The sequence below is a fragment of the Bos indicus genome, chromosome 24, assembly GCF_029378745.1.
Source record: "Bos indicus isolate NIAB-ARS_2022 breed Sahiwal x Tharparkar chromosome 24, NIAB-ARS_B.indTharparkar_mat_pri_1.0, whole genome shotgun sequence".
Classification (NCBI taxonomy): Eukaryota; Metazoa; Chordata; class Mammalia; order Artiodactyla; family Bovidae; genus Bos; species Bos indicus.
The window spans coordinates 60,370,702-60,396,991 of NC_091783.1; the positions used below are offsets into that span (position 1 = coordinate 60,370,702).

General features: G+C 46.0%; 1 protein-coding gene and 1 long non-coding RNA gene across 2 annotated transcripts in view; one reads left to right on the forward strand and one right to left on the reverse strand.

Moving 5' to 3' along the window:
- The window catches only part of CDH20 (cadherin 20), a 213,330-nt gene that overhangs the window by 134,166 nt on the left and 52,874 nt on the right, over positions 1–26,290 (forward strand). Inside the window, exon 2 of the mRNA XM_070779131.1 lies at positions 23,788–24,183. Within this exon, the coding sequence (XP_070635232.1) occupies positions 23,938–24,183 (246 nt within the window). The 5' untranslated portion in view covers positions 23,788–23,937. The remainder of the gene's footprint in view (positions 1–23,787; positions 24,184–26,290) is intronic.
- Positions 1–26,290, reverse strand: part of LOC139179505 (uncharacterized) — a 195,775-nt gene that overhangs the window by 117,725 nt on the left and 51,760 nt on the right. The window contains exon 2 of the long non-coding RNA XR_011563873.1: positions 19,323–19,476. This is a non-coding gene — a long non-coding RNA (uncharacterized lncRNA). The remainder of the gene's footprint in view (positions 1–19,322; positions 19,477–26,290) is intronic.

Here is a 26,290-nt window from a genome sequence, read left to right on the forward strand (position 1 = left end):
GCAAGAAAACATCTGAGGAAAGAACAGTTTAATGGTTTAACAAGGCATTAAAAAAAAAAAAAAACCCTGTAGCATCCTCTGCAGCATGAGCCATCGCTTTCCTCACTGTTCTTCCTGTCCTGACAGCCCTCAACTCTGAGGCTCCCCACCAACCTCCCTCCTCTGCCCTCCACACAACACTCCCTCCCTTCGCCCTCTTTATACTGCTAGCAAAGACCAGGCAACCTCCAGGAATATCCCCTCCATCTGTTTTTTTGGAGGCTTTGAACTGGCACGCCATTCAACCCTAGCAGCCTGGGGGGGACTCCAGCCAGGTCAAGGAGTGGCACATGAGCTGACAGCTGCCTGTCAAATCTATCCTCACCAGATAGAATCCCTGAGCCAAACACGGGCTGGGCGTGAATGTGGATGGCGACTTGATGCCACAGGGGAGCTGAAAGCAACCACATTCCATCGATAAATATCTGGGACTAGGAGGAAACATTGGCATCAGAGGGAAGCATACCAGCCCTCTCCAAGCTGAAAGCAGAGACCAGTGATCCAAGCATGGAGGTGAAGCTGAAGCAGAAGTTGTGGGGAAACCAGCTGGAGTCCTCCACCATGTTCCAGACATGAGTTATTCTTAGTGGAAAAAACAGCCATGGAGCCATGGAACATGTGGGACATCCTCAGTGGTACTGATCACTGTATGACAACATCCTTGATTCATCCCTAGATTCAGGAAAAGACAATATCCACACATGGAATGAATCATCTCCAAATAAGCCTCGTAACAGCAAACAACTTCAGCTCCTATGTAAATCCTTGAGAATGTTTCAAACGTGATCATCCCAGAGCTCATTAGAAAAACCCTGGTTGGCCTGGTTTCCAAGAATATCTCCAGATGTTTTTTAATTGAAATTGAATACAGGGTCACTGTCCGCAGGCACTGGCACTCTGTACTTCCCACCTGTGTGCTCCTGCAGCTGCTGAAAAGCGAGCTGTGCAGAGGGCAGCACCACACCTGTTAACTGAGTCATCCTCGGGCTCCTGGCCTCTGTCGACCGTAACGTCGCATCCGATAGTTACAACTGTCGTTTTGTACAAAGAAACGGTCCCATTCCCATCGTCTGACTGTATGGACCTTTTGCTGGTAAGCATATTTCCAATCACATTGAGAAAAATAAAACAGAACTGGCAATAAGAATCCTGAAGTTGGTTAGAATCACCGGGTTTGCAAAAATAAATTGACGTTTATTAAACTGTCATTTAATAAATTGATATTTGATTTCCATACCATTTTAAAACTTTCATATTTTGGAAATAAAATGATTAATTTCCAGGAAGAATTAATGGCCTGGAATTTTGTTATCAAGCCAGGTGAATTTTAATGACTCATTTTAACAATTAACACTGAAATGAAACAAGAAGGTTGTACACTATAGCAGACCAAAGCATCTAGAAAATGGAAGTGGAGACTTGAGAGGGCAAAGGCAATAAGAACTTCCCTCATTCTAATTCTACAGAAAACGTCAGAGACAAACTCAGATTCAGGGATCTGCCCTGGGAAGCAGGTGTCCTTGCCACCTTAAAAGCATAAAGCCACAAGAAGGCGTATCCCCGAGGAAGCAGCTTCTTTTCCCTGTTTGAACAGCAGTCCATCACTTTGGGAAATAAATATTATAGATGCAAGATTTACAATAGACGTGATTCTGAGAGTGATTCTCTACCACCTTACAAAACAAGAAAGAATTCTACCTTAGTTATCTACAAATATTCAAGTTTATTTTCAAACGTTTATAACAGAAACTTCCTATTTCATTTAAATGCTGTTATCACAGGGAACTTCTTTAGCAAACAGTATTCATAAATCTTCCCATGACATGATATTCAGGTCACGGAAAGTTACAGAATTTGCAGCTCATGACATCACTGCCATTTCTCCCAAGGCCATTCTTGTTAGGACTCTACTTTCTTCAGTTCACCTTATTATTAATAATAAAGTTATCTGAAACAATCTAGGGGTCAGGAGAGAGGAAAAAGTCCGAGAAAAATCTTAACACTGTTTCCCTGGATCTACAGCTTGAAGCCAGTCTTCCAAGGCTTAGACATGACTCCTGCTGGTAGAGTTTTGCTCTGAGGGAACCAAAACTCCCTCAAGCTAGTTTTGAGAGAGACAGAGAAATCTGTACAGTTTCAGTGGTATCTCATGGAATCCCAGGCAGGAAGCTCAGCTCAGCTTCCCAAGGAACGAGGGACAGGAACGGGGAAGAAGGCTCTCTCGTCCCTGGGCTCTTCCTGTGTCTCAGCTCCCAACTTCCTCTGTGCTGCCTCTGCAGGACAGGGCACCCCAGGCCTCCCTGCCCATCTAGAGTCCACATTTGCAGAAAACAGGGGCTGCTCGGCCCAGTCCGCCTCAGGTGGCCCCACCTCTATTACACACAGTTTGGGCTTAAGGGAGGGGCAGAGTCCTCCTTTACAAATAAGGCTGTGGTGAAGAACAGATACACTGTGGACAGCAAGGAGATCAAACCAGTCAATCCTAAGGGGAATCAACCCTGAATACTCATTGGAAGGAATGATCTGAAACTGAAGCTCCAATACTTTGGCCACCTGATGCGAAGAGCTGACTCATTAGAAAAGACCCTGATGCTGGGAAATATTGAAGGCAGGAGAAGGGGACGCCAGAGGATGAGATGGCTGGATGGCATCACCGACTCAATGGACATGAGTTTGGGTAAACTCCAGGAGTTGGTGATGGACAGGGAGGCCTGCTGTGCTACAGTCCATGGGGTCACAAAAAGTCGGACACGACTGAGCGACTGAACTGAACTGAACTGATGTTTCGTATTTCTTTCTATATTTGAGGATACTTATGCAGCATAATTTTCCTTCCCCTCCTCTTGAGAATCTGCCACTTTCCACATAATCAAAATGAAGAAGCATGTTTGCAGGTTTCCAGTCTGTTTATCGGAGAAGGCAATGGCACCCCACTCCAGTACTCTTGCCTGGAAAATCCCATGGACGGAGGAGCCTGGTGGGCTGCAGTCCATAGGGTTGCTAAGAGTCAGACACGACTGAGCGACTTCACTTTGACTTTTCACTTTCATGCATTGGAGAAGGAAATGGCACCCCACTCCAGTGTTCTTGCATGGAGAATCCCAGGGACGGGGCAGCCTGGTGGGCTGCCGTCTATGGGGTCGCATAGAGTCGGACACGACTGAAGCGACTTGGCAGAGTCTGTTTATTCCCCCAGATATGTCAAGAATAGTGTCCTTTTGACAAGCCAGGAGGAACCTTACATCTTTTTACTAACAATCTTCCATTTCCCACCAAACACAGGGTTTGCAACTTCAACATCTTAAGGGAAATCACCAGTGTTGGAAAACAGTTTATGTGAAATACATGTTACGCAGATTCATTCCCCCTCAAAAGTGAAGGAAAAGGTCCAAATGACCATAAGAAAAGGGTAACATCATAGTAACAGCTTTCGCCATGGGTGTGCTGTCTCCTCTCTGGGAAGAATCAAGCTTTGAAAGAGCACTTGTGTGTTATGCTCACCACATCACACTCTGCACATGGTACACCTAAGATGATTTCATCCTTGGAGCAAGCCTGAAACTCCGTGGACTAGAAAAAACTCCCAGGGCCTCAGAAGGAGTAAATAATTTGCCACCCCCCTAAGAATGGCGCTAGTGGTAAAGAACCCGCCTGACGATGCAGTAAATATAAGAGACCCGGGATCTTCCCTGGGTCGGGAAGACCCCCTGGAGTAGGAAATGGCAACCCACTCCAGTGCTCTTGCCTGGAGAATCCCATGGACGGGGGAGCCTGGCAGGTTAGAGTGCGTGGGCTCACAAAGAGTTGGACACAACTTAGAGACTAAACAACAACAACCCCAAGGGAAAGCAGAGAAGCAGAACCTGAAACTCACCCTGCCTGACCCTGAGACCCGTGCACTCCCCTCACTGCTGCTCAGGCTCCGTCGTCAGCCTTGTGTGCCCCTCTGAGACCCCACGGACTGCAGCCCACCAGGCCCCTCTGTCCATGGGATTCTCCAGGCAAGAGCACTGGAGTGGGTAGCCATTCCCTTCTCCAGGGAATCTTCCTGACCCAGGGATCAAACCTGGGTCTCGTGCACTATAGGCGGACTCTTTACCACTGAGCCCCCAGTTAGTATTTATGGAACACCAACAGGAGGCTGAGGTTCCCAGTTCCCAGTACTTCACATACACTGACTCTGCAGTAAATGTACCAACAAGCTACCATCAGCTCCGTTTCCCAGATGTAAGAGAGAAGCTCACAGAAGTCAAGTGTAAACCTATCAACAGTGGCGCTGGGTTTAGGACCCAGGCAGTCCGGCTACATGGCAGGCCAAGTCACCTCCTTCGATCCTGCAGACACACGGGGCTCCTTGGTGACACTCCCGCGTTGACTCATGTGCCTCAACTGTGTCTTTGCGACCAGCCATGACTCCAAAACAAGTTCAAAGTCAAGTCCAGTTACAATTGCACAGCTCATCTCCTCACTGCATGGGTGGAGAAAGGAAATGACGGTCTTGGCAGCCAGGATTCTCAAATCCTTATTTCACCCTAAAACAGCTCTTCTTCTCTACATCCCCTGAAGCCTCAAGGCATCGAGATATGCTGAGGATGCAGTGGTGAGGGAAAGCTCTCCATCTCCACGGTCTGAGTGTGTCTGAGTAGAGGAAGGGCTCCATATGAAAGAATGCTGGTAACTCTCTTCTAAGACTGTTCTTTCCCTACCTCTCCTTTCAAGCACAAGCATATTTAGTCTCTGCGAAGAGAACTCTAATGGTCTGCATTCCTCTAGAATCCTTTTCCCCGGCCCCCTTGCTTGCTCCATTAAAAGTCTCCCAATTTCAGGCCACTGCAGCACAACTGGCTTCAATAATGTAGTATCATCTGCCCCCCATACATCGTGTCCAGGGGACTCGCCTTACAGTAAGCGTCACTTCAGCTGCACTGAGCTGGCCACAGGCCATGACCTCTGAGGGCCCCTGTGGCCATTTACTGTAAACTATAGCTCGTGGGCGATGCTAATGAAGTTCTTCAAGAAGCTGTATTTGCATGACTTCATAGTTTGCTGTGTCTCCTTTAAAACCGCTAACAAGAGACAAACGTGGTCTTGATTAAGAATCTGTTCCCCCATTCTCTTCATCCTTTTCTGTTCAGAGAAACCATTTCCATTCCTCCCACTACAACATATCCCTTCATGTCCACCAACACCCAAACACCTCCCTGCTGACAAACTGCAAAAAACTAATGTGGCAACTGCCTCCAAATTTGGAGCTTTATATGCAAACTGTTTATGACATTCACAAAACTGGAAAAGAACTGCAGTAGTGCTGTGCTTCTGAAAAGATGAAGCCAATTTCAGAATCCAATTTTCAAAAGGAAATGCCATGTTTGTTTCATGTCAGCCTCTGCTTCAGATCAGAAGAAAAGGAAAAGCCAAACAAAGCAGAAGCCGTTGGTCTGGCTGGTTATTTCCCAGCAAAGCAAAGGGCAGATGGAAGGGCGTTCAGCTGGCCATAGCACCCAATCTCATCTACCTCCAACTGCTTCGGAAACAGCTGAGCAAGGCTTAACCCTTACTGAATGAGGACCCACAGACACACACACTCACTTTCAAATGTTGGATTTAAGTAATATTATTTTAAACACATAGGCTGGGCTGTCGCACGGCCGGGTGGTCTGCCCGCTCCGGCGGTTCTGACAACACACCAGGCAGATGCGCGGTTGCCGAGCCCCGCCCCTCAATCACGCTGCGCTGACCAGCACAGCACACGGCCGCGGCTGGAAGTGACACCCAGCAGGCTCTCACTACGGGGGGGATTTCTGGAAGTGAGCCTGTGGCGTTTGTGGAGATTCAGAGTTAACCTGTGGAGTGTGAACATATGTAAACAAAGAGAAACTCACCTCTACGGTTGCATCAATTTGCCTTCACGTGTGTCGATTACAGCTTCCAGCTACCATCATGCACGTGGAACTAACAGCTGAATAAAACCCGTGGTCGCACAGACACAGACGGGTGTAGAAGCACCGCCAATGAAATACAGGAAAGGTGTCAGATCCCTCGAGATTCTGATCAAAACCAAGCATGCAGGGAAAAATATAACTGATTTTTAAATGGCTTTCTTCCCCCTGTATCCAGCTTTCCTCTCAAAGACCATCCTGTCTCATCGTTGGCTGGTGAGAGCAGCTGAACGCTGCTTCTGCTGGCCGAAACCAGGCGAAAGAGGACACAAGTGCTGGCCGGCCACGGCTGCGTGGCCTCCCGCCACTGGCTGCTTGCGTATAAGCTCCACTAACCCCCCTGCCAACTGCTGGATATGCAGACAGTGTACACGGGACCCCAGCTTGTGGAGGGAATAAGGCTCAGTAGCCTAGTGATGGCAGTGCTGTCGTTCAGTCACAAAGTCACGTCTGACTCTTTGCGACCCCATGGACTGCAGCACGCCAGGCCTCCCTGTCCATCACCAACTCCCGGAGCTTACTCAAACTCATGTCCACTGAGTTGGTGATGCCATCCAACCATCTCAGCCTCTGTCGCCCCCTTCTCCTCCTGCCTTCAATCTTTCCCAGCATCAGGGTCTTTTCCAATGAGTCAGTTCTTCACATCAGGTGGCCAAAATAGTGGAGCTTCAGCTGCAGCATCAGTCCTTCCAATGAACACTCAGGGCTGAGCTCCTCTGGGATTGACAGGTGATCGAGGGGACGCACCTTCTCACCCCTGCACAAGGACACCCCGTGATTGCTGTCTGCAACACCACTGGGCACTGCTGTGTCCAATCTATTTCTACGCTATATTGTGATTGGTCAAAAATGGCCGTGTTCTCCCATTCCCTCCATTTCCCAACTGAAAAAGGAAAGGAACCAATAAGCCTGAGTTCAATTTGTTCTGGCAATTATCGCAAAGTTCCTGCTCCGAGGGAGGCCCTGCCCATCGGCGCGGAATGACACTCAGCCATCCAGGGTCCAGACAAAGGAGACCCTCCTTTTCTCCGAGTGTATTCAGCCATGTAGAGACATATTGGCCGAGATGCCTGCCCATTCACATCTTAATGGGAAAAAGAGAGAGAAGAACCCGATTTTTTCTTTTTTTTTTAAGAGAGAATGAAAGATTATCAAGTGACACCAGACAACAGAACGTGAACTTGGGTAAGAGAGAAGAAAGGAAACTATTTTGACTGCCGGACAGTAAATCACTGATATCATGTAGATACATATATTTTACTGCTATCCAGCTAAATTATGCTTTTACTGCAGATAAAGGTTACTATAATGATACTGAAATATGGAGCTGAAGGAAGTCATGCTCGGAGGTTGGATTATACGAGCTTCTCTCATCTCTCTTCTACTTCCTCTGTTCCCTTCTCTCTCTCTCTTTTTTCCCTTCACTCAGGTGTAGCTGCACTTTAATTCAACCAAATGAAACTGTGCAGATGAAATACCAACAAGATGCAGTCTAAAGTGTAATTTTTCTGAAACAAGTATGTAACTTTATTAAAAAAAACCAAAGTACAAGTCAAAAGGTGAAAAAAATATATTACACTATGATGAAAAAGAAGTCATTTAAGAAAAGACTGAATAGAACGTTTTCTTGAAATGGCATATGGAGGCTTTTACAACACTGAAAGAAGTGACTTTTTCTTAATGTTTGTCCTTATTCTCTGCTCATGAATGGAAGGAAACTATTTGAAGATAAGGTCACTTTAAATTCTGGGCCACGGCACGTGTTCTCTGGGGCCAACTATCCTCATCTCCCCTTTTCAACTGGATTTAACGGTGATTGTTCTGCTGTCCAACACTCCTGTCCACTAGGAAAACACCTGACAAGCAGTCATGTCAGAGCTACACCCATAACAGACCAGAGATCATTTCTCCAGCATGTCCCTCATTTCAAAGAATAAGTAATGAATAGGGGGAAACTACGTTAATTTTAAAATCTGTTATTAGTTGCCTCTCTTTAGTCATAATGGAAAATAGGGGGGGAAAATTACAGATTCAATAACAACGGGCACTTCTTCCATTACAGAGAATGGTTAATTCAATGGACGAATCGTTAGCGAATGATCCCTCTGGCCTTTTGCAACTCCAGACACAGAAACACAAAGGAAAAGTTTAAGATACAAAATACACCATGAAAGTGCTGGAAAAGTGAACTACAGTCCCCAGTGAAATTACCTCTTACGGCAATTAAGAGCCCGTTTGTTGGAGCATTAACAGCCTCAGGCAAACTCCACAAACCCATCCCTGGCTGCCGGTAATGACAGATTTCTTAGGGAGTATTATTTAATTAACAATAATTTGAGAGAGCAGCTCAGTGGAAATACTGCATTTACTTACTGGAAACGCTAAGCAATGGTAAGTGGGAAAGACATGCAATTTGTTAGCCTTCCCATTATCTTCTGTTTCTGAAACGCCTAAGTAGCTGATAGGTATTTGCCACCAGATACTTTCAGCTGTCTGCTAGGCCAACTTGTCTAAAGAACTTCAGCTCTTACTGCCCAAGGCTGCTAACAGTCTTTTGCCGCTTGCTTCTGTTAAGAAATCCCCCAGGGCCTCCCATGCTCAGGGACGGCCTTCTTTGTCCTTCCGCCATCTAGACAAGGGCGACCGCCAGCCCCCTGCCTTGTGTATGTGGCTCCCTCCCACCCCCACCATCATTTGCCGCTCATCACCGCACACCAGCGAGGCCTTTGTTCTCTCTCCCTGCCCAAGTGGCTTCGGGTTGCATCAGCAGTTTGAAGACTGGCTGGTCTCATCTTCCCCCAGAGAAGCACTCAACCCCGTGGCACTGGCAGAGGGGATGAAAAACCCTAGCTGTGAGTAGCCTTCTCCCCTCCAGGGGACTGGACTAAATTCCCCACATCCAACGGCCTCCTTCAGAGCTGATGGTCATTTAGAGACCAGTTTCAAACGGGCAGAGGGAGGACCATTTTCGAGTTGCTCTGACATTCAGTGGGGGCTGGCAGCATGACGTGAACTCCACCTCCAAAGGGACAAGCTCAGAAAAACGCAAAACTAGTACACTCCGCGGAAGAAGGGGAAAAGTAAGTTAGAAAACGTTTCATGTGGTCTGTTACTTCGGACATGTCTTCCAGAGATTTGGTTTAAAATCGGTCAGTGGCATAGAAAGGTTGTCTTGGGAAATGCGTGTGTTGGTTTAGTTGCGGTTGGAGCCAAACAAAGCTCGAAGCTGGCTAAGACGGCAATTTTAAATCACTACTGGGGAGCTGTTCGGTGTAGTCACTTGTGTCCATTAAAATCCCTGCCAACAGAAAATCTTCACTTTGACTTGATTGCTGATAAGCTTAGAAATGAACAGTAAGTGGAACATGGTGATTAAGCAAAACCAATTTCTGTTCATGACTTCTGAAAAGACAAATCTGAAATCACAGCCACTCAGCTCACGCTTACGTGTGGGAGTAGGCTGGGATGGGGTGTGTGTGGAGCACAAGCGTCCACAGTGGATTAAGATTGATTGCAGGAGCTAAAGACTTTTCTCTTTGAGTCTTTTGAATCCAAAGTAGCTTTCACTCAAATAATATCAAAGGCATCTGATTAAACACATCTCCCAGCAGGATTTTATCGCGGGCATGCTCTACCATGTACAGTATAATCAGACTCATATAATATGGCATCAGCCAGTGAATGTCTTGTTTTGAAACAACTTGTGGAAATAGATTTTATCCCTTTCTTTAATCCTAATTTGATGCTATTAACCAATTCCATTATTTAAATTGACTATTAAGATTGGAATCAGCTTGATTTATCAGAATGCGTTTCCATTAATAAGGCTTTCATGTTAGTCTCTTTCTGTAGCCTTCATTTACTTTTAGTACTTTGAAGAAAAACATTTGCAAAATCTTTTCCCTTAACATGGATGAAAGCGTGTGGATTGTTTCCTGTTAAACTATTCTTATCCTCACAGTGTAGGAACAAAAGCTTGTAGGGTTTATATGGGTTTCTTTTAAAGACTCTTTACTGTATAGAAAAGACGAAAGGGGTTACAGGAGAAAGAAAAAATAAATTAAATTTTGCAAAAGGATACATAAGAGCATTTTCCATTCCAAAGAAATCCAATCCCTTTACCAACATAGAAAAAGAATATACAGGGATTTTAACTGCTACTGCAGTTTCCACTAGAACATCTTTGTGACACCCCTATATGGTATTTAAATATCCAAAAGAGGGAAAGTGTCAGCATAAAAGCACAGGAGGCATATGGTTTTTCCAGACAGAAGAGCTAACAATCCTATCTCACCACAAATGTTACCTGAGATCAATCGGCAGGTCATTTTTAAAAATTCCTTCCTTTACTGATATTTTACAGCAAGTCAAAATAGAAACAGCTAGAATCAAGCATCAGCCTCAATTGACTGCTCTCTAGAGAAGGACCACTGATTCTTTTCCTGTATGTGTGTGTGTGTGGTCAGTCACAGTCGTGTCTGACTCTCTGCGACCCCATGGACTGCAGCCCGCCAGACTATTCCCCAGGCAAGACTACTGGAGTGTGTGGCCATTTCCTCCTCCAGGGGATCTTCCCAACCTAGGGTTAGAACTCAAGTCTCCTATACTGGCACACGGGTTCTTGACCACTGTGCCACCAGGGTGCTTTTAAGTGCAACATTTCTCTTAGGCAAAAATGAGTTAAATGCTCTTAACATGATGTAAAGTCAGCATTTGAAAATATCAGCAACGTAAAGGATTTGTAAAGGACTTCCTGGCCCTTGGATTCCACCCCAGCTTCTGGCAGACCCAAAGTTCAGTCCGTGGGAAACTTCTTGCCTGCAGTCTTGTGCCCCATCTTCTCCCCACTGCCCCCAAAAAGGCAGGTTCCATAATCTCCAGAAATGCTGCCCCAGTTTATAAACTTCACTGCCAGGAGACCCATTTTTGTTTAAATCTCTTTGGCTACTAAGGCCATGTTCCCTGTTCCAGATTCCTAGGACATGTCCATCTTCAGTAATGAATTTTTAAAATGTGGATGTCACTATTGAGCTGAACCGTGGCTTTCCTCCTCCAGCCTTAGAGATTTCTTTCCTCGGACACTGCAGGTTTTATCTTTAAGGCCTTGATGACTCCTCTGTATCTGCTCCAAGCTCCCACCTCACTCCTCAGTCCTCTCAGAAACTGGCAAAGCTCTGGTGAGGATCGCAGTCCCACCTGGAGGCTCCTTGGAATCCTACCCTTAATCCTACCTGGAACATCGCCCTCCAGGTGCCAAGATGCTTTCTGAATGAGAATGTTACATTGCTGAATTGTTGTTCACATTTTATTAAATTGAGTTCTATTTCACATATTATTTTATTCCTGTTTGATGCCAACACTGTGCTAATCCTGAAGATACAGAGGTGACAGTCACTAACTTCGAGAATTCGCAGGGCTGAGGGGCAGGCTGGTGGAATGGACAGAGTGGCATGAGGGCAGAGAAGGCAGGCCTAATGCTTAGTCAGTGCTCCCCGGGAGGGAGGCTGCCAAGCAAAGAAGGCACGCACGTCTGAGCAAAAGCATGAGGGTGTTGAAATGCAGAGTCTAGTTTATTTTGATGGACAAGAAGGCGAGGGGAGCAGGGGCAGGAGATGAATCTAGGATGGTAGGTAAGTGCCGGTCATGCAGGTCCTTTAAGTGCCTTGTCAAGGAGTTCAGATTGTATCAGCTAAGAAATGAGACGCTATTAGAGGCCTTTTAGCAGGTGAGCACCCTGATAAGATCCCTTTGGCTGATTAGAGACTAGATTAGTGCAGGCCACCAGCTCTGAGGCTCTGCAGTGGTGAAGATGCAAAGTTCAGAGCATGAGAACTGAGACAGGAACAGCAGGCTGGAGAGGGAAGACGGGATTGGAGAAGGACTCGGAAAGCAGAAACGGCAGAATCTGACAGTCTAAGAAGCCAGATACGGGGGAAATGGGAGGAATCTGACTTCTGGATTTTACTTGGATAGCTAGAAGTGCCCATCATGCTCCAGGTTAGGAAAAAAAAAATAGAGCAAAAGACCCAACAGAGAAAAAAGTTAGGAGTCCGACTGGGAGGCAATGATATCCAGCACCACAATCTTTGTGAATGAGCTCTCATTTCGAGCTGTTACTGGATTTTATCATGTTCATCGCCGCTCCGTTTATATTCCAACACCTCTCCAAAGAGCCACGTGTCGAGGGCTAAGCCTCAAGCGTCATCACCATCATTTTCACTGGCTTCTGCTTTGGTAAAATCTCAGTGCTTAGGGACCATGACTTCAGATATCCTTAAAATTATGAATGAATATTAAACATCTGGTGCAGAACCTGCTCCTGTAAGTGTCCTTGTCATTGCACTAAAGCTCAGAGTGACCCACTGATGACAACTCTCCAGTCAGCACTGAACAGTCAGAGCCGCACCTTCTCCTCCGCGCCTGAGGAAGGCGTAGTCAACGTCCCGTGCGTTCTGCTCACACGGAGCTCCCTCCTTTATGGGCACCCGTCTCCACACAGCCTGTTCCATTCCTAAATGCAGACTAGGTCGTTTGGACAGGATGTGGCCTATGTAAGTTTTTTAAAGCAAAGAATAACCATCTCCCCACCCCTGCTGCATCAATCCCTTTTAAATACGAAAACCTTCCTCTGCTCTTTGAGATTACCAACGTTCCTCAGCGGCCCTGAACGGCTTGATTGACAATCCAGGTGTGGCAGACTGCATTTCCTAAAAATGGCCACAGTACCATCTCCCGTCACACAGGCTCGTCTGGCGCTCTGCAGCTCCCCTGTTATGAGGTGGCACCGACTCCCCTCCCCTTGTGTGTGTGGACTTGCCAGCGGCTTGTAACCAACGGAAGTGGTGCTGAGAGGGTTCTGAGGCTGGGTCATACGAGGCGACGCGGCCTCTGCTGTGAGACAGCAGCGTCCACACGGGAGCCCTGGCCGTGCCCGCGGGCAGCGGCCCTCACGAGCCACCACGCTGCGAGGAAGCCCGAGTTAGTCCCGCTGGAAACGGCACATGAAGAACCAGGTGAAACCCCGAGGCCCCAGGAGCCCCCGTGGGCCCAATCCAGCGCCATGTGCTGCAGAGGCCTGAGAAACCCCACCGGAAGCCCCGGCCCACACACACCCAAACTCCTGCCCACGGGGCCCACAAGAACTAATGAAATGCTGTTTCAGCCACTGCATTTTGAGGTGATTTGTTTCATAGCAACAGCTAGCCAGAAATCAGGAATTAACACCAAAATAACCCAAAACAAGGTCTAATGATGGAAGACCTGAGGGTCCCACCCCTTTCCCTCATTCCATGAGACGCGTGCCTCTCGATCCAGGCCTGAGCCTCGCTGGTGCCCTTGATGCCGAAACTACACGGGATTCTGATGAGTCGGGAAGGACTGAGAAGGCCCTAGATTCAGAGCAGTTCTCACTCCTGAGAGTCATCAGGTCACTTCCTGAGGATCCCGCTCTGCTTGGAAGACCTAGTTTGAGGCCAGTTTGCTTCGTGCCATTTGGGAATTTCCTTTTTTATACATCACCTATTAACACGGTAGAACTCCTCCAAAAAAGAATACAAACTTAAGTATCAACTCAACAATTCTAACAGAGGGCTAACGGGACTGGACTTCTGGGGAGCAGAGGCACTCTGTTTAGAGTCCAAATGAGGACCACCTTGCACTCTTGCTTGAAAGAGGGTGCCAGTTGCTGAGCTAGAGAACATGCGGGGACACTAGAGAACCCAGAAAGATGGGAGCAGTCAGCCAGTCTCTGCCCCACGACGGTGTCACTATGACATAATGAGAAGCAGGTGGCTGCTGCAACCTACAGACCCAAGAACGGCTCTCATCATGTGATATGGCTGGGCATGGTCTGTTGTGGCGATCCAAGATACGAGTGGTATCAAAGTGGACAAGAGAATACTGAATCTTAGGCTTAAAGACAATGCTTTCTACAACTACCTTCTCAAAAGGTCATTGAGATCTATGGATAATGGACAACATCAGCTTAGGATCAGCCAGTTCTAATATAACGACTTTATCAGTTCATTTGAGATATTTCTAGAGTATAGTTCTTGCTTTCTGATAAAACTGTGAAATGGCCAAATTTTGTTTCTCCAATTGAAGGTTGTATGGCAACATGTGTTAAGAAGTTGATAACAAATGGTGTTTTTCAGAACAGCTTTTAAACCAATTCTTGATCTTCTTTCAAAGGCAGAGTTACATAGCATCCCTTTGCATGGGTATATCATAATTTTTAAAATCATCTACTGTTGGAAATCTATTTTAGGCCATGTAATGTTTCAAATCCCAATCGCCTTGTAAGGTTTCCAAGCATCTCAAAAAAAGATTCTTTAGATTACAAGTGATGCCTAAGTCTAGAGCGCTTCTGACAGGCAAAGTTTCGTTACATTCGGTATCCTGTTTCCTTGATTTTTGTTGCTGGGAGGGATTGAGGCAGGAGAAAAAGGGGACGACAGAGGATGAGATGGCTGGATGGCATCACCAACTCGATGGACGTGGTTTTGGGTGAACTCCGGGAGTTGGTGATGGACAGGGAGGCCTGGCGTGTTGCAATTCATGGGGTCACAAAGAGTTGGACACGACTGAGCGACTGAACTGAACTGAACTGAACTGAACTATACTATTTACACACCACTTAATACTTTGCTGGTAAGAATAGATGGAGAAGGGAATGGCAACCCACTCCTGTGTTCTTGCCTGGGAAATCCCATGGACAGAGGAGCCTGGCGGGCCTCAGTCTATGGGGTTGCAAAGAATTGGACATGACTGAGCGACTACCATATTCACTCAAGAATAGATACTAAAATCAGTATGGAAAAATGTTAATTAACTCAAAATAAAAGTTTGAAGGCCTAGAATAACAATATCAAGCTGTTAAGTACTTTTTATAGCTTAAAAATACACTAGCACTAGCCACCCAGTTAATATTTATTAAGCACCTAGCATTTACCAAATGCTACACTAGGTATCAGGATACATGGGTAAAAGATACTATCTTCAAGGAGCTCACAGAATGGGGGAAAGAGAGACAAGTAAACAGTTACAACACTGAACAACAAAAAGCCAAGACAGCAAACGCACAGGGTGCTTTGAAAAAAAGACAAAAAGGGAAACACATAGAAAGTAAAATAAATAAATAAAAACAGAATTTGATCTGTAGTATTAGGCACGATAATCTAGGCGTGATGATCCTTTAAAGACGATTACCATCCTCACGTCTGAGACTCAGAAAGGCTAAGGAGACACCCAGTGTATCACACGTGGAAAAGCAGGGAGGGAAAAAGTCCCGCCAAGCTGTCCCCAGCCCCACCGCGCATCACTCCTTCAAAGAGAGGAAAGCACTTTGAAAGTACATAGTAGGAGACAGGCTTCTCTTTTCCTTTAACAGGATAGATAGTAAGTATCAATGGGATTTTTGCTTTGTTTTGTTTTCCAGGGGGGTTTCTTTTCCTTGAACAGATTATCCAGTTGTCTTTGTGTTCATTCTTTACACATTAGAACTATGAAAGATAAAACACCCACAATCCCAACGTGAGAGTCAGTACTGTGTGAAAAGAACAATATGTGGGGACTGGTGGGTCAAAACCGTCCCCAGCGAAGGTGAAGCTCAAGGCAGCCGCAGGAAGTCACTGACCAGCAGGCCTGGCCCCAGGTCTCTAGCCTGGATTCAGTGTGCGCGTCCGGAGACGCTAAGGATTGCTCCAAGGGAGAGGAGGGAGTTCACATTCTTTATGCCCAAAGCTGCTTTGAAGTTTTGGACTAAAAAGAGAAGGAAGGTTCTTGCCTCTTTAAATAATCAGGCATTGAAGAATCAATTTTTTATCCTTAAGTCTAAAATCAAATTTATCACCTTGCCTCTAACTAGCACCTCCTCTCAACTTCCTGCCCTAACCCAAGCACGCACCTTCTTCATACCCTTTGAGAGTGGGATCCGCTTGCAAGTGTTGGAGACCCTGTCTCCTCAGTACTGTAGAGGTCTCACCACCTGCTCCGCCCTGACCCCTGGTCGAGGGCTCCTCACCAGCTTTCCCTGGACTCTCACTGACCCCCGGCCCTCCCCACTCCCCTCTAGAAACACTGACACACGGAGATCGAACAAGTATACATCTGCATGCTTAAAGACGTTTACCTGCTCACTATGGACAATTAAATATATTCCAAACACTCCAGTCGAGCAACATTCAAAGCTCCTAAGCTACTGGGCTTTGCCTACATGTCCTGTCTTATCTCTCATTGCCCTCCTGAATAGACCTCATTCTCCAGGCAAATTAAATCCTTCCTCTCCCCCAGACACGCCCTTTGCATCCTGCACCCGTGCCTCTGCCGTGCACTTTCATCCACGTCGACGCCTTCCTTCCTTCTGTCCTGCAAGGTCTGGTTCCGATGCTACCATAAGCATCTCCTCCCTGCTAGAAATCATTTCTCCCCCTTCTGAGCAGCGTGCAGTGATGTGTCCTCAGTGGCTAAGTCGTATCTGACTCTCTGCGACCCCATGGACTGTAGCCCGCCAGGCTCCTCTGTCCACTGGATTTCCCAGGCAAGAACACTGGAATGGGTTGCCATTTCTTCCTCCAGGGGATCTTCCCCATCCAGGGATCAAACCTGCGTCTCCTGCATCTCCTGAATTGGCAGACAGATTCTTCACCACTGCACCACCTGAGAAGCCCCTCCAACCTGGTGTAGCATTTTGTTTCTACCCATCTTGGGGCTCTTATCACACAGACTGTGCTACAGTCAGTCGTGAGCTGCTGAAGAAGTTCACCCCATGACTCGCTATGTGGCATCTGGCAATGGCTGTGCTGGAAATCCTCACACCATGGTTGACTCGGGTGTTGGGAAGAGACGTGCAAGTCAGCTTCCATGATCGTCGGGAGGAGCCAACCGGAGCACACCACTGTTGATCTGTTTCTTTGCAGAATGGGAAAAGAATACCTTTCCGTGGAATTCTTGCAAAGATTAAATAATGAAGAGAATGCACATTACTCAACACAACCTGCCGTGGAGTAAATAATGCATGCTAGTACTTCTGCTGAGACCGCTCCATAACTCCTACTGTGGCTCGGACCCTATCGTCACCACTGCTAGGAACGGTGTCAGGCCCGCACCGACTCCTGCTCAGAGTAACGGTAGTATCGGCCCCACTAAGGGCACCCCAAGTGGTGCTTGTGGTAAAGAACCCGCCTGCCAACAGGCAGGGGACAAAAGAGATGCGGGTTCCATCCTGGGTGGGGAAGATCCCCTGGAGGAGGAAGTGGCAACCCACTCCAGTCTTCTTGCCTGGAGAATCCCACGGACAGAGGAGCCTGGGCGCTGTGGTCCATGGGGTATCAAAGAATCGGACATGACTGAAGCAACTTAGCGCACGCACGCGCGCACACACACACACACACACACACACACACACACACACACGGCTCCACCAAACTGCAAGCATCTTGAAGTAGGGAAGCGCCTACTATTTTTCAAGTGCAAGGCTTTTCCAAACACCAAGCTATGAGCTTCATACATACTTTCTCCCTTAATTCTGACAGTCACCCCATGAGAGTCTATAATTATCTCCAGTTTCTAGACGGCCAACTGAGACTGAAAAAGTTGAAGTCACTTGCTCAAGATCACACAGGCTTCCTGGGAGCTCAGCTGGCAAAGAATCTGCCTGCAATGCAGGAGACCCTGGTTCAATTCCTGGGTCAGAAAGATCTCCTGAAAAAGGGATAGGCTACCTGCCCCAGTATTCACGGATCAGATGGTAAAGAATCCACCTGCAGTGTGGGAGACTTGGGTTCAATCCCTGGGTTGGGAAGATCCCCTGGAAGAGGGCATCCCGAGCGCCCTGCCCTGATGTGTGGAGTCTCAACCACTGGACAGCCAGAGAAGTCCCTACAAACCATTCTTTGATTAAACCCATTTGATGCTCAAGTATTTATCAAATTAATAAATTGTCTTAATTTTAGACAGCAGACTTACTATTTCCCCCAAACTCTTCCTCCTATGGATTAATCTTTATGGTCCAGGGAAGACTTATCAGAATTATCCTACCACCTAAACTTCTCTACGAAATCAAAGCTATAAATAAAAACCTGAGTTGTGATTATCTGTAACTTCTTATCAAAGAAGAACTTTAGCCAAAGAATTACATTTAAAACACATGCTTTTTTTGAATGAACAGGCACAAATGCAATTATAAATGGCACATAAGACTAGAAATTAGTGAGCATGTGAGACAACCTTGAAAAAAATCAAGACTGATCATTCTTATCTAACTGCAGTCAAAGCAAGTGCCCATGGACTGAACTGTAGTTTCATTAGCTTGATTAAAAGTGAAAACCAGAGGAAGGGTAAAGTAGGTCAAAAACTTCCTGAGTCCTTTAGGATTAAAACATTTACTGGATGCCAAGCATGTGTGAAAGCATCAGGAAGAATCCATGTGCCATTCTTGGAAGATGGGGAAAGTCAGGACACCCTCAACAGGAAAAGTCGATTACAGGAGAATGAAAACAAAGAACTGGGCCTGAACTCCAGCAAAAGGATTTTGAAAGCGAAATGCCTTTATTCATGACCCAAGCTAGGGAATTTATAGCCAGAGGGGCAACCTCTACACGGGATATACAAAACAGGTTTTATTATGGGACTGATCAGGTTTTTCAAAGCCAGCTCTTAATTACATAATTCAAGCTTTCTACCGTTTTTTCCTTCTGTTCCTCTCACCCACATGGGGAGACACACACGCACACACTCAAACTCACACACCTCTTGTCTTACATAAAACCATACATTGTTCCTAAAACCTTCAACTAAGCCACCCTGTACCTCCCCCTCCGCCACAGCAACCCCACAGTTCCATTTCTGAACATCTTAAAACAGCACTCCCTCGTCCAAACTAATCTGGTTGTGGGAAGGAGAGAACAGCAAAGACAGTAAGTGGTGAGAAAGGGAAGACTTCTGGGGCTGATCACGCCTTGAGTGACAACTGTAAGAGCTCAGCCTTTAGGCTCAAGTTTTCCATAGGTTTTGAGGGACTTGGAGGAGCAGGAATTCAAAGGGAAATAAATAAGAGTGATGACTACCTTTTCTAAGAACTCTCTATGGAAATTAAGAATTCCGTTCGATTTTATAAAAAGGTAAAAGCATAATTCTTCAGTTCTAGACACACCGTCAATTTATTAACAGCTTCTTTAAAGATGGGAGAGGAAATAGGACCACATTAAATCTACATACTGACTTTAAGATATATCCCATTTCAGACATGTTAACTGAGGAGTTGGGGCAGTGTCATTCATTAGGCAGGTAAGGGTGGAGTAGGGGACTGGAAGCGAGCACACAGCCCAGATCCAGAAACCCTCATACCTGGACCGCCTCTTCTGGTTCTGCTGTTCTGCTGAGACTCGGTCACCTCCACAGACGGGTAGATCTGGGGAGGCTGGTGAGTCGATGGCCACAGAAGAGGATCCGAGCCTCTTCTCACTTAATGACGGCCCAGTTGAAAAGCAAAATGGAACACCTGTAGGAAAAGAAAAAGGCTTCAGGTCAGGGAACTATGTCATCTTCCAGCATGCAAACCTACACTATACACCACTTCCATTTCGTCAGTAGCACAGACATGCACACACAGATCCAGGGATGTTGAAAGCTCGTTTACAGAAGCACTGAAAATATTTTCTTTATGGGCTTCCCCAGTGGGAGCCTTATTGTTTGTGAACTGTACATGTTCACAGACACCATCTTCATATGAATTTTTCACTCCAGTTTATACCCGGGACCACCTGTCCTCCACACTGAGGGGCTGACTCCTCAGTGAAACGTCCGTGTTTCTCAGAAGAGACTCTTGACTGGGAGGTGAGGTGACTGCGCGGAGATGCGTCTGGTTTCATGCTGACACTCCTCGTGACGCACCACCATACTTCACTCTAATATCCAGGATCCTCGCAAAGTTCTGCCTTTCTTTTGAAGTACATTATTGAGGCTCTTATTATAAGTAAAAGTGATGGCTTAAGAAGTTTAGCTGTCGGAAACCACAGCAACACAGCCTCCATTTACCGCTATAAAGCATGAAGTCAGAACAGAAGATTAAAACAACCCCACCCCCATCCTAGAGGAAGTCAGCAACAGAGGTGACTGACTCTCCTGCTTCCGTCGAGATGTCGCTTGAGCTTACTGAGTAGTATTTCCATTAACCACAAAAAGCTTGGGAAAACTGGAATAATGAAGAGAGAAATCAGAGGGAGACCATAAAAGCCCAGTTCATTTCAAGGAGAAAGCAGTAACCATTCCTTTCCCTTACATTTTAAATATCACAGCAAATTTAAGTAACGAAATAAACAATTCACTGAGAGCACACTTTTATGTACAACTTTAATTTCTTCCTACTGGGTTCATTACCAAGCTGTTTACTTTCTTCAGGCAGGATGGGAAGGGAAAAAAAAAAAAAAAAAAACTTTCAAAAGACTCATTTAACAGAGAAGTCAATTTCCACTAATGTTGTCTTCATGTAGCATACATGGTCTTTCAAAACAGACCTATGTATACATATAGCAGTCTCTTCCTTTATAAGAACAACAGCAATTAGCCCACCATCAGACACATCATTGCTATTCTTACCCTGGAGGAAAAAAACATGAATATGAGAACCATCTTATTTATAATAATTGCAGACTGGTTAGTATTTCTGACAGAACCAATTTTCTCCTCACCTGCATAAACAACTCTAATTGTGAAAAGAATAACTCTTCTTTAACTATTGGATAACCCAGATTTTGCTTTCTGAGAAGTTAGGCAGGGAGTATTTTTCATGCATTCCATCCTAAGAAAGCAGGAAGAAAGTGCTTGCCAATCAGCTGTAGCCATCGAGTTATTTAACACAAAAAGAGTTCCCAGGCACTGCGGGCTTTGGAATTTCAGGTGTATCACAGGGGACACGAGCGGGACATGTGGACCACCAGCCCTTTCACGGGGTCATCAAGGGCTCCACAGGCCCCAAACATCCAGAAGCCACTTCTGTGCGTTGCTCGTGAAAGGGAAGAACACTAGGGCTTTGCACTGGTGTGTAGGAGGCCAAAGTGGGCAGGAAAGAGAGATGAAAGCAGAAGCAACTGAACAGCCCACAAAATATTCATCACAAAGATTCCACAGAACACCTCCTTTTTTCCCTGAGCTCTTCAGATCATGCTTATAGGTAAAGATAGGAGGTTTTAATTGGCAAGAATGCATATCCAGCTTGTTAGAGATGGGAGAATAGAAGGGACAGTCTTAAAATTCCTCAAAATCTACTTAAAATTCCCTAAAATTCCTCTCGAAATTTCCTCGAAACTCATTCCATTCAGAACATTTAGCAGTGGGAGCAGGAGAGGGGACATTTGCATGGCCCACCCCCTCACCCAACACACACACACCTGCTCACTTAGAGCCCAAAGCTACATGATTAAAGTAGCTAGAGAAAGCCATCAAAGCCACTGAAAGTAATGCTTAGATAAAATGTACACGTATGAGAACAGGCATTAAAGGAAATGCATTAATACACATTTTGAGCTCTATCTTTGGTAAGTGTAACCCCAAAAGAAAATTCTCTCTACAAAGTTTTCAAATAGTTCTTCAATGTTTCCTCATATCAAAAAGAAAAAAAAAGTTTGGCTATTACAGAATTGGTCTCGGCCAGAATTTACTCCCCAGTAATACTTATCACAGACTCAGAGATCTGTAAAATAATATATGTAATATATTATATATATTATATAGTATTATATATATATAATATATATATATAGGGCCCTTTCAGATACATATATATTTTGGCCCCAAAAGTGCCCAAGAGATATGTTTCAGGCTCAGCTTCATCACTTCTACACATGACTCAGTAATGTTTCCTTGTGTGGCTGTTCAAATGTCAGTTGGCACCTTAGTCACTTACAGAACATACTCACCTACATTGTCCCAACAAATCCTCAGGGGTATCCTGTGAAGTAGGTGGGAGAACTATTAATAGCATTCACTGCTTAATAGAGGAATAAAAATTCATAGACATCAACAAGTCAGAGGTAATGAAAGCAGAACCAGGGGTCAAACTGTCTGACCCTTAGTCTAGCGAACATGCGCGAAATTACAGATGGGTCTGTGTTTCACAAGGTACGCAATATTCCCACTGTGGCTACCGATCCCAGGATTCATTCTAGCAATAGCCTTTTTTTTTTTTCGGTAACGCGCTTTAGTGCATCTTCTAGCTCCCTACAATAGCACAGCTAATTCTCACCAACCTTTTTCACTGATTCATTTCGGGGGTTAAGGTTCCTTCTCCCAGAAGGTCTCCCCTTAGACAAGGATCAGTGAGCTGCGTTTCCGTGGATCAGTCTAAAGAGAAAAGGAACAAGTAATACTCGGGGACCCCCTTTCCAGCACACCATTGTTCTTAATATTAACCAACATGTCACTCAAAAGAAGACATAGCTAGCTTGCCTTCACTTGACAATCAATCTGCCTTTAGAGCTGGAACCGATAAGAGGCACAGCCTCCCGTTCTGTTATAGAAATTCGATAGTCTCCCCCACCTTATTCCTCTTTATCAGCTCTCGTTCAAATGACTTCTTCTACAGAAGTGAAATGGCATATTGCATGGGATTATTACAGGATATCTTTTAAATTCTCTTGTTCATTTCAATAGCGAGTATTTGAAGGAAGCTAGCACGAGTTCTGACGATGACAGGGGGAGTGGGAACTGAGTTAGCATCAGCGCGTGGATTTCGCCGCTTGTAGAAAGGGAGCACTACCTAGTTGCGTGGGTCTGAAATGGCCAAATAAACACATTTGTTCTAAGAAGATGACAGCAGTTCTCCACATTAACAGTGAAAATATTAAACCCACAGAAGACATTTTAACTGTTCTGACAGAATGGCTTGAGTGCTAGGCCAGCTCATTAAATCCAGCCCAAGTAAAGGAAGAAAAGGTTGATGAGGTCATAGCTCAGGAGTGAGGTCACCAGCCAATCTGACCTCATAGCAACAAAAGAAGTTTGACTGATGAAAAGGAGTCCCCAGGGTAGAAGTCAACATCCCTTTGCCTAAATGAGTCTTTCAGCTCAGGGGAAAAATAATGTTGGCGAGAACTCTCTCCTGTGCCCAGGGAAGCATGTGACTGATAGCACTTTAAAGTCTACTGTGAAAGATCCGATGATTAACTGACCTTTCGGATCCTAGAAAGGTTACATTAGCAGCCCCTATCAGTGCTTCAGAGCTGAAGCAGTGGAGTGTGAAACTCAAATTCCACCATGAGCTCAGAGAATGATTAAAGTCAGAAGTGATCCATGGCTGTTTATAAATGAAGTCTGACTCCTAATATTATCAATAATGTGGAGTAAGCAAAATATAATTGTGGTGGCAAAAAAAGATGGTTAGATTTTGCTTTTGGTTTTCTAAGGAACCAAGAAAAGCAGTTGGGCTAATGAAAATATGAATATTAGTTGTCAATTTTGGAAATGAATGCTATTTTTAAGCATGTAGGAGGTTGTCTTATCATAAATATTTCAAAAAGCCAATCAATAATACAGCGTATCCCTCTAGTTACCAACGTGAAGAAATTTATTCACTAGTTTTATTTCTGCTGAAATCCATTTTTGAAGGTTTGGGATTGATTATATCAAGATAAGTTGTCTTATTTTTATCAAAATATTATTTACTACTTAAACACTTCTAAAGCAGTAACATGTCATGACTTCTTCATTTGTTGACTAGAAAAGCCGAATATTTACTGACATTTCTTGAAAACTTGCTATAAGCCCACAGGAAAGAATCTGACGTCATCAAACTGTGTTTTCCTTCACTTGACAGGAAGCCGACTTCAAGCAGACTGACTTGAATCTGGACCTCACTGGGGAAGCATAAGTGTTCAATAAACTGCATTATTTTTTTATCTGGAAAATACTGAAGTGCAGTGGCTTTGTCATCCTGGACTTTACTTTCTGGAAACCTGGCCATCCCATGTGGACTTCTGGTAGAATGAGCAATGCAAAGAGCTGGCTGGGACTTGGCGTGTCCTTGTACTTCTGGGGACTGATGGACCTTACTACCCCTGTTCTCTCGGGCACTCCGACACGGCCAGGCAGACTAGAAGCGTTCCTGTCAGACAAGCCACAGCCACACCCGCGGACAAAGAGAAGCTGGGTGTGGAACCAGTTTTTTGTTCTGGAGGAATACACTGGAACTGACCCTTTGTATGTCGGCAAGGTAAGAACTGCCAAAGAGACCGATAAGTTATCCGAATACTGGACATTGAAATTGAATAGGAATATGAACTATGAAAGCTCTCATAGCCTGAGGCCTGAGAACAATTTTAAACTAGAGGTATGTTAATTGACAGCTAGTTGAGATCTAGTTTTTGCTTTGTCAGATACTGGTCAGAAAGGAAAGGCTTCTCTTTGTTCTTGCCTCTGTTCTGAGTGGGAAAGGCTAGGAATTGGGTTTTTGGAGGAAAAGACTTGGGTCCTGCAAGAACTGTTCAAGTCCTCACACAGGCAGCAGCAGCCTCAGGAATAACAGGATAAGGAAGAAGTAAACTGAGAAACGCAAAGGGAGGAGCTTAGGGTTTGTTTTTTTCAAAGCATTTCCACAGGTATTGCCTGAGGCCAAAATTCAATGAAAAAAAAAAAAAAAAAGAATAAAACATTCTTCATTTCAGAAGATCCTAGCTTGTGCTTTAGGATTGCTGGAGACGATCAATGAATATATTTATAGACTTCACATTCGAAATCCCTTGATTTATCTAGCATCATTTCATTTTTAATCGGGGCTTTCTCCTGTGTTTACTTTATTTGGATGTTAATCAGAGGCCATTTTGCAAAAGCAACTAAGTGAGAGAACAGAGGAAACAAGGAACTAATTAGAAAATAAATAATTCATTTAAATAACTTAAACACTTGCTTAGCACACAGGCTAAGAGTGCAGGTTCCAGAGTCAAACACATGTGGGTGCAAAACCCAGCTCGGCCAGTTGCTTCCAGAGTGACTCTCGGCGGGTCACCAAGTCCTGTTAACCTGGTTCCTCAAATGTTTAAGAAGGATAATAAGAGAACTACAACTTCTCAAGAGTGGTCTACATAAGCTCTTTCCTCAACTTCCACCCACTTCTCAACCCAGGTGGGCTTCCCTGGTAGCTCAGTCGGTAAAGAATCTGCCTGCAGTGCAGGAGACCCGGGTTCGATCCCTGGGTCGGGAAGATCCCTTGGAGAAGGGAATGGCCACCCACTCCAGCATTCTTTCCTGGAGAACACTACGGACAGAGGAGCCTGGCGGGCTACAGTCCACGGGGTCACAAGGGTTGGACACAACTTAGTGGCTAAACCACTGAGCCTAGGTAGCTGCCCTCCGCCCTGTCTCTGCACAGATGCCATGTTTTCGGGGCTCCTGGGGACCTCCCCACCACGAGAGCTGAGGGTCCAGTTTACGGAGCCGCCCCACGGGGGCCTTGGACGCCGCTGCCCAGCCCCTCCTTCCTGACTCACCTTCTTCCCTCAGCTTCACGGCATTCACAGCCCTGTTCTTCCTCCTCCCTTCTCAGCCCCTCGCTGGTCCTCCCTGCCCACCTGTGGCGTCTTCCCCATCACACCCATCCCCAGGGGGTGGTTTTAAACTCACCCCTATGGCTTTAAACCCCTAAAGCAGTGAATTCAAAGCCTCCGTCCCTGGCTCAGACCACTCGTCCGAGCTTCAGAAGGAAAACCCTCCTGCTCCGCATTTAGAACTCCTCGGCCTCCATCCACTGAAGCGTCCCTAATCTCCCTCCCGAACCCAGTCTGCCCTCGGTCGTCCCAGTGGCGGCACTGCCACCTCCCAGTTCCTAAGCCTGGGCCCTGCTGGTCAGGCGGGCCCTCCCCTCGGTCCCTGCGCCTGCAGATCGCGTTAGTCCGGAGCCAAACAAACCCTCCTCCGTCTCACCCCCGCGCCCACCGTCATCTCAACCTGCGCAAACACCTGTCCCCCCAGCAGCATCCTTACTTCTGTCCGCACTTCCTTCCAAGCCACTCTCCATACACGATCTTTTGAAATGTGAGTGAGACCGTAAAGAATCTGCCTGCGATTCAGGAGACCCAGGTTCGATCCTCTGGTCGGGAAGATCCCCTGGAGGAAGGCATGGCACCCCACTCCAGGGTTCTGGCCTGGAGAATCCCATAGACAGAGGAGCCCGAGGGGCTACAGTCCACGGGGCCGCAGAGGCGGACACGGCCGACACAGACCCCATCACCCTGCTGCCGGCCGTCAGGGCCTTCCCGCTGCGCTCTGAGCCACCCAGGCCCGCCCTCCTCTCTCGAGGCCGCTCCTCCCACAGCCGCCCCGCC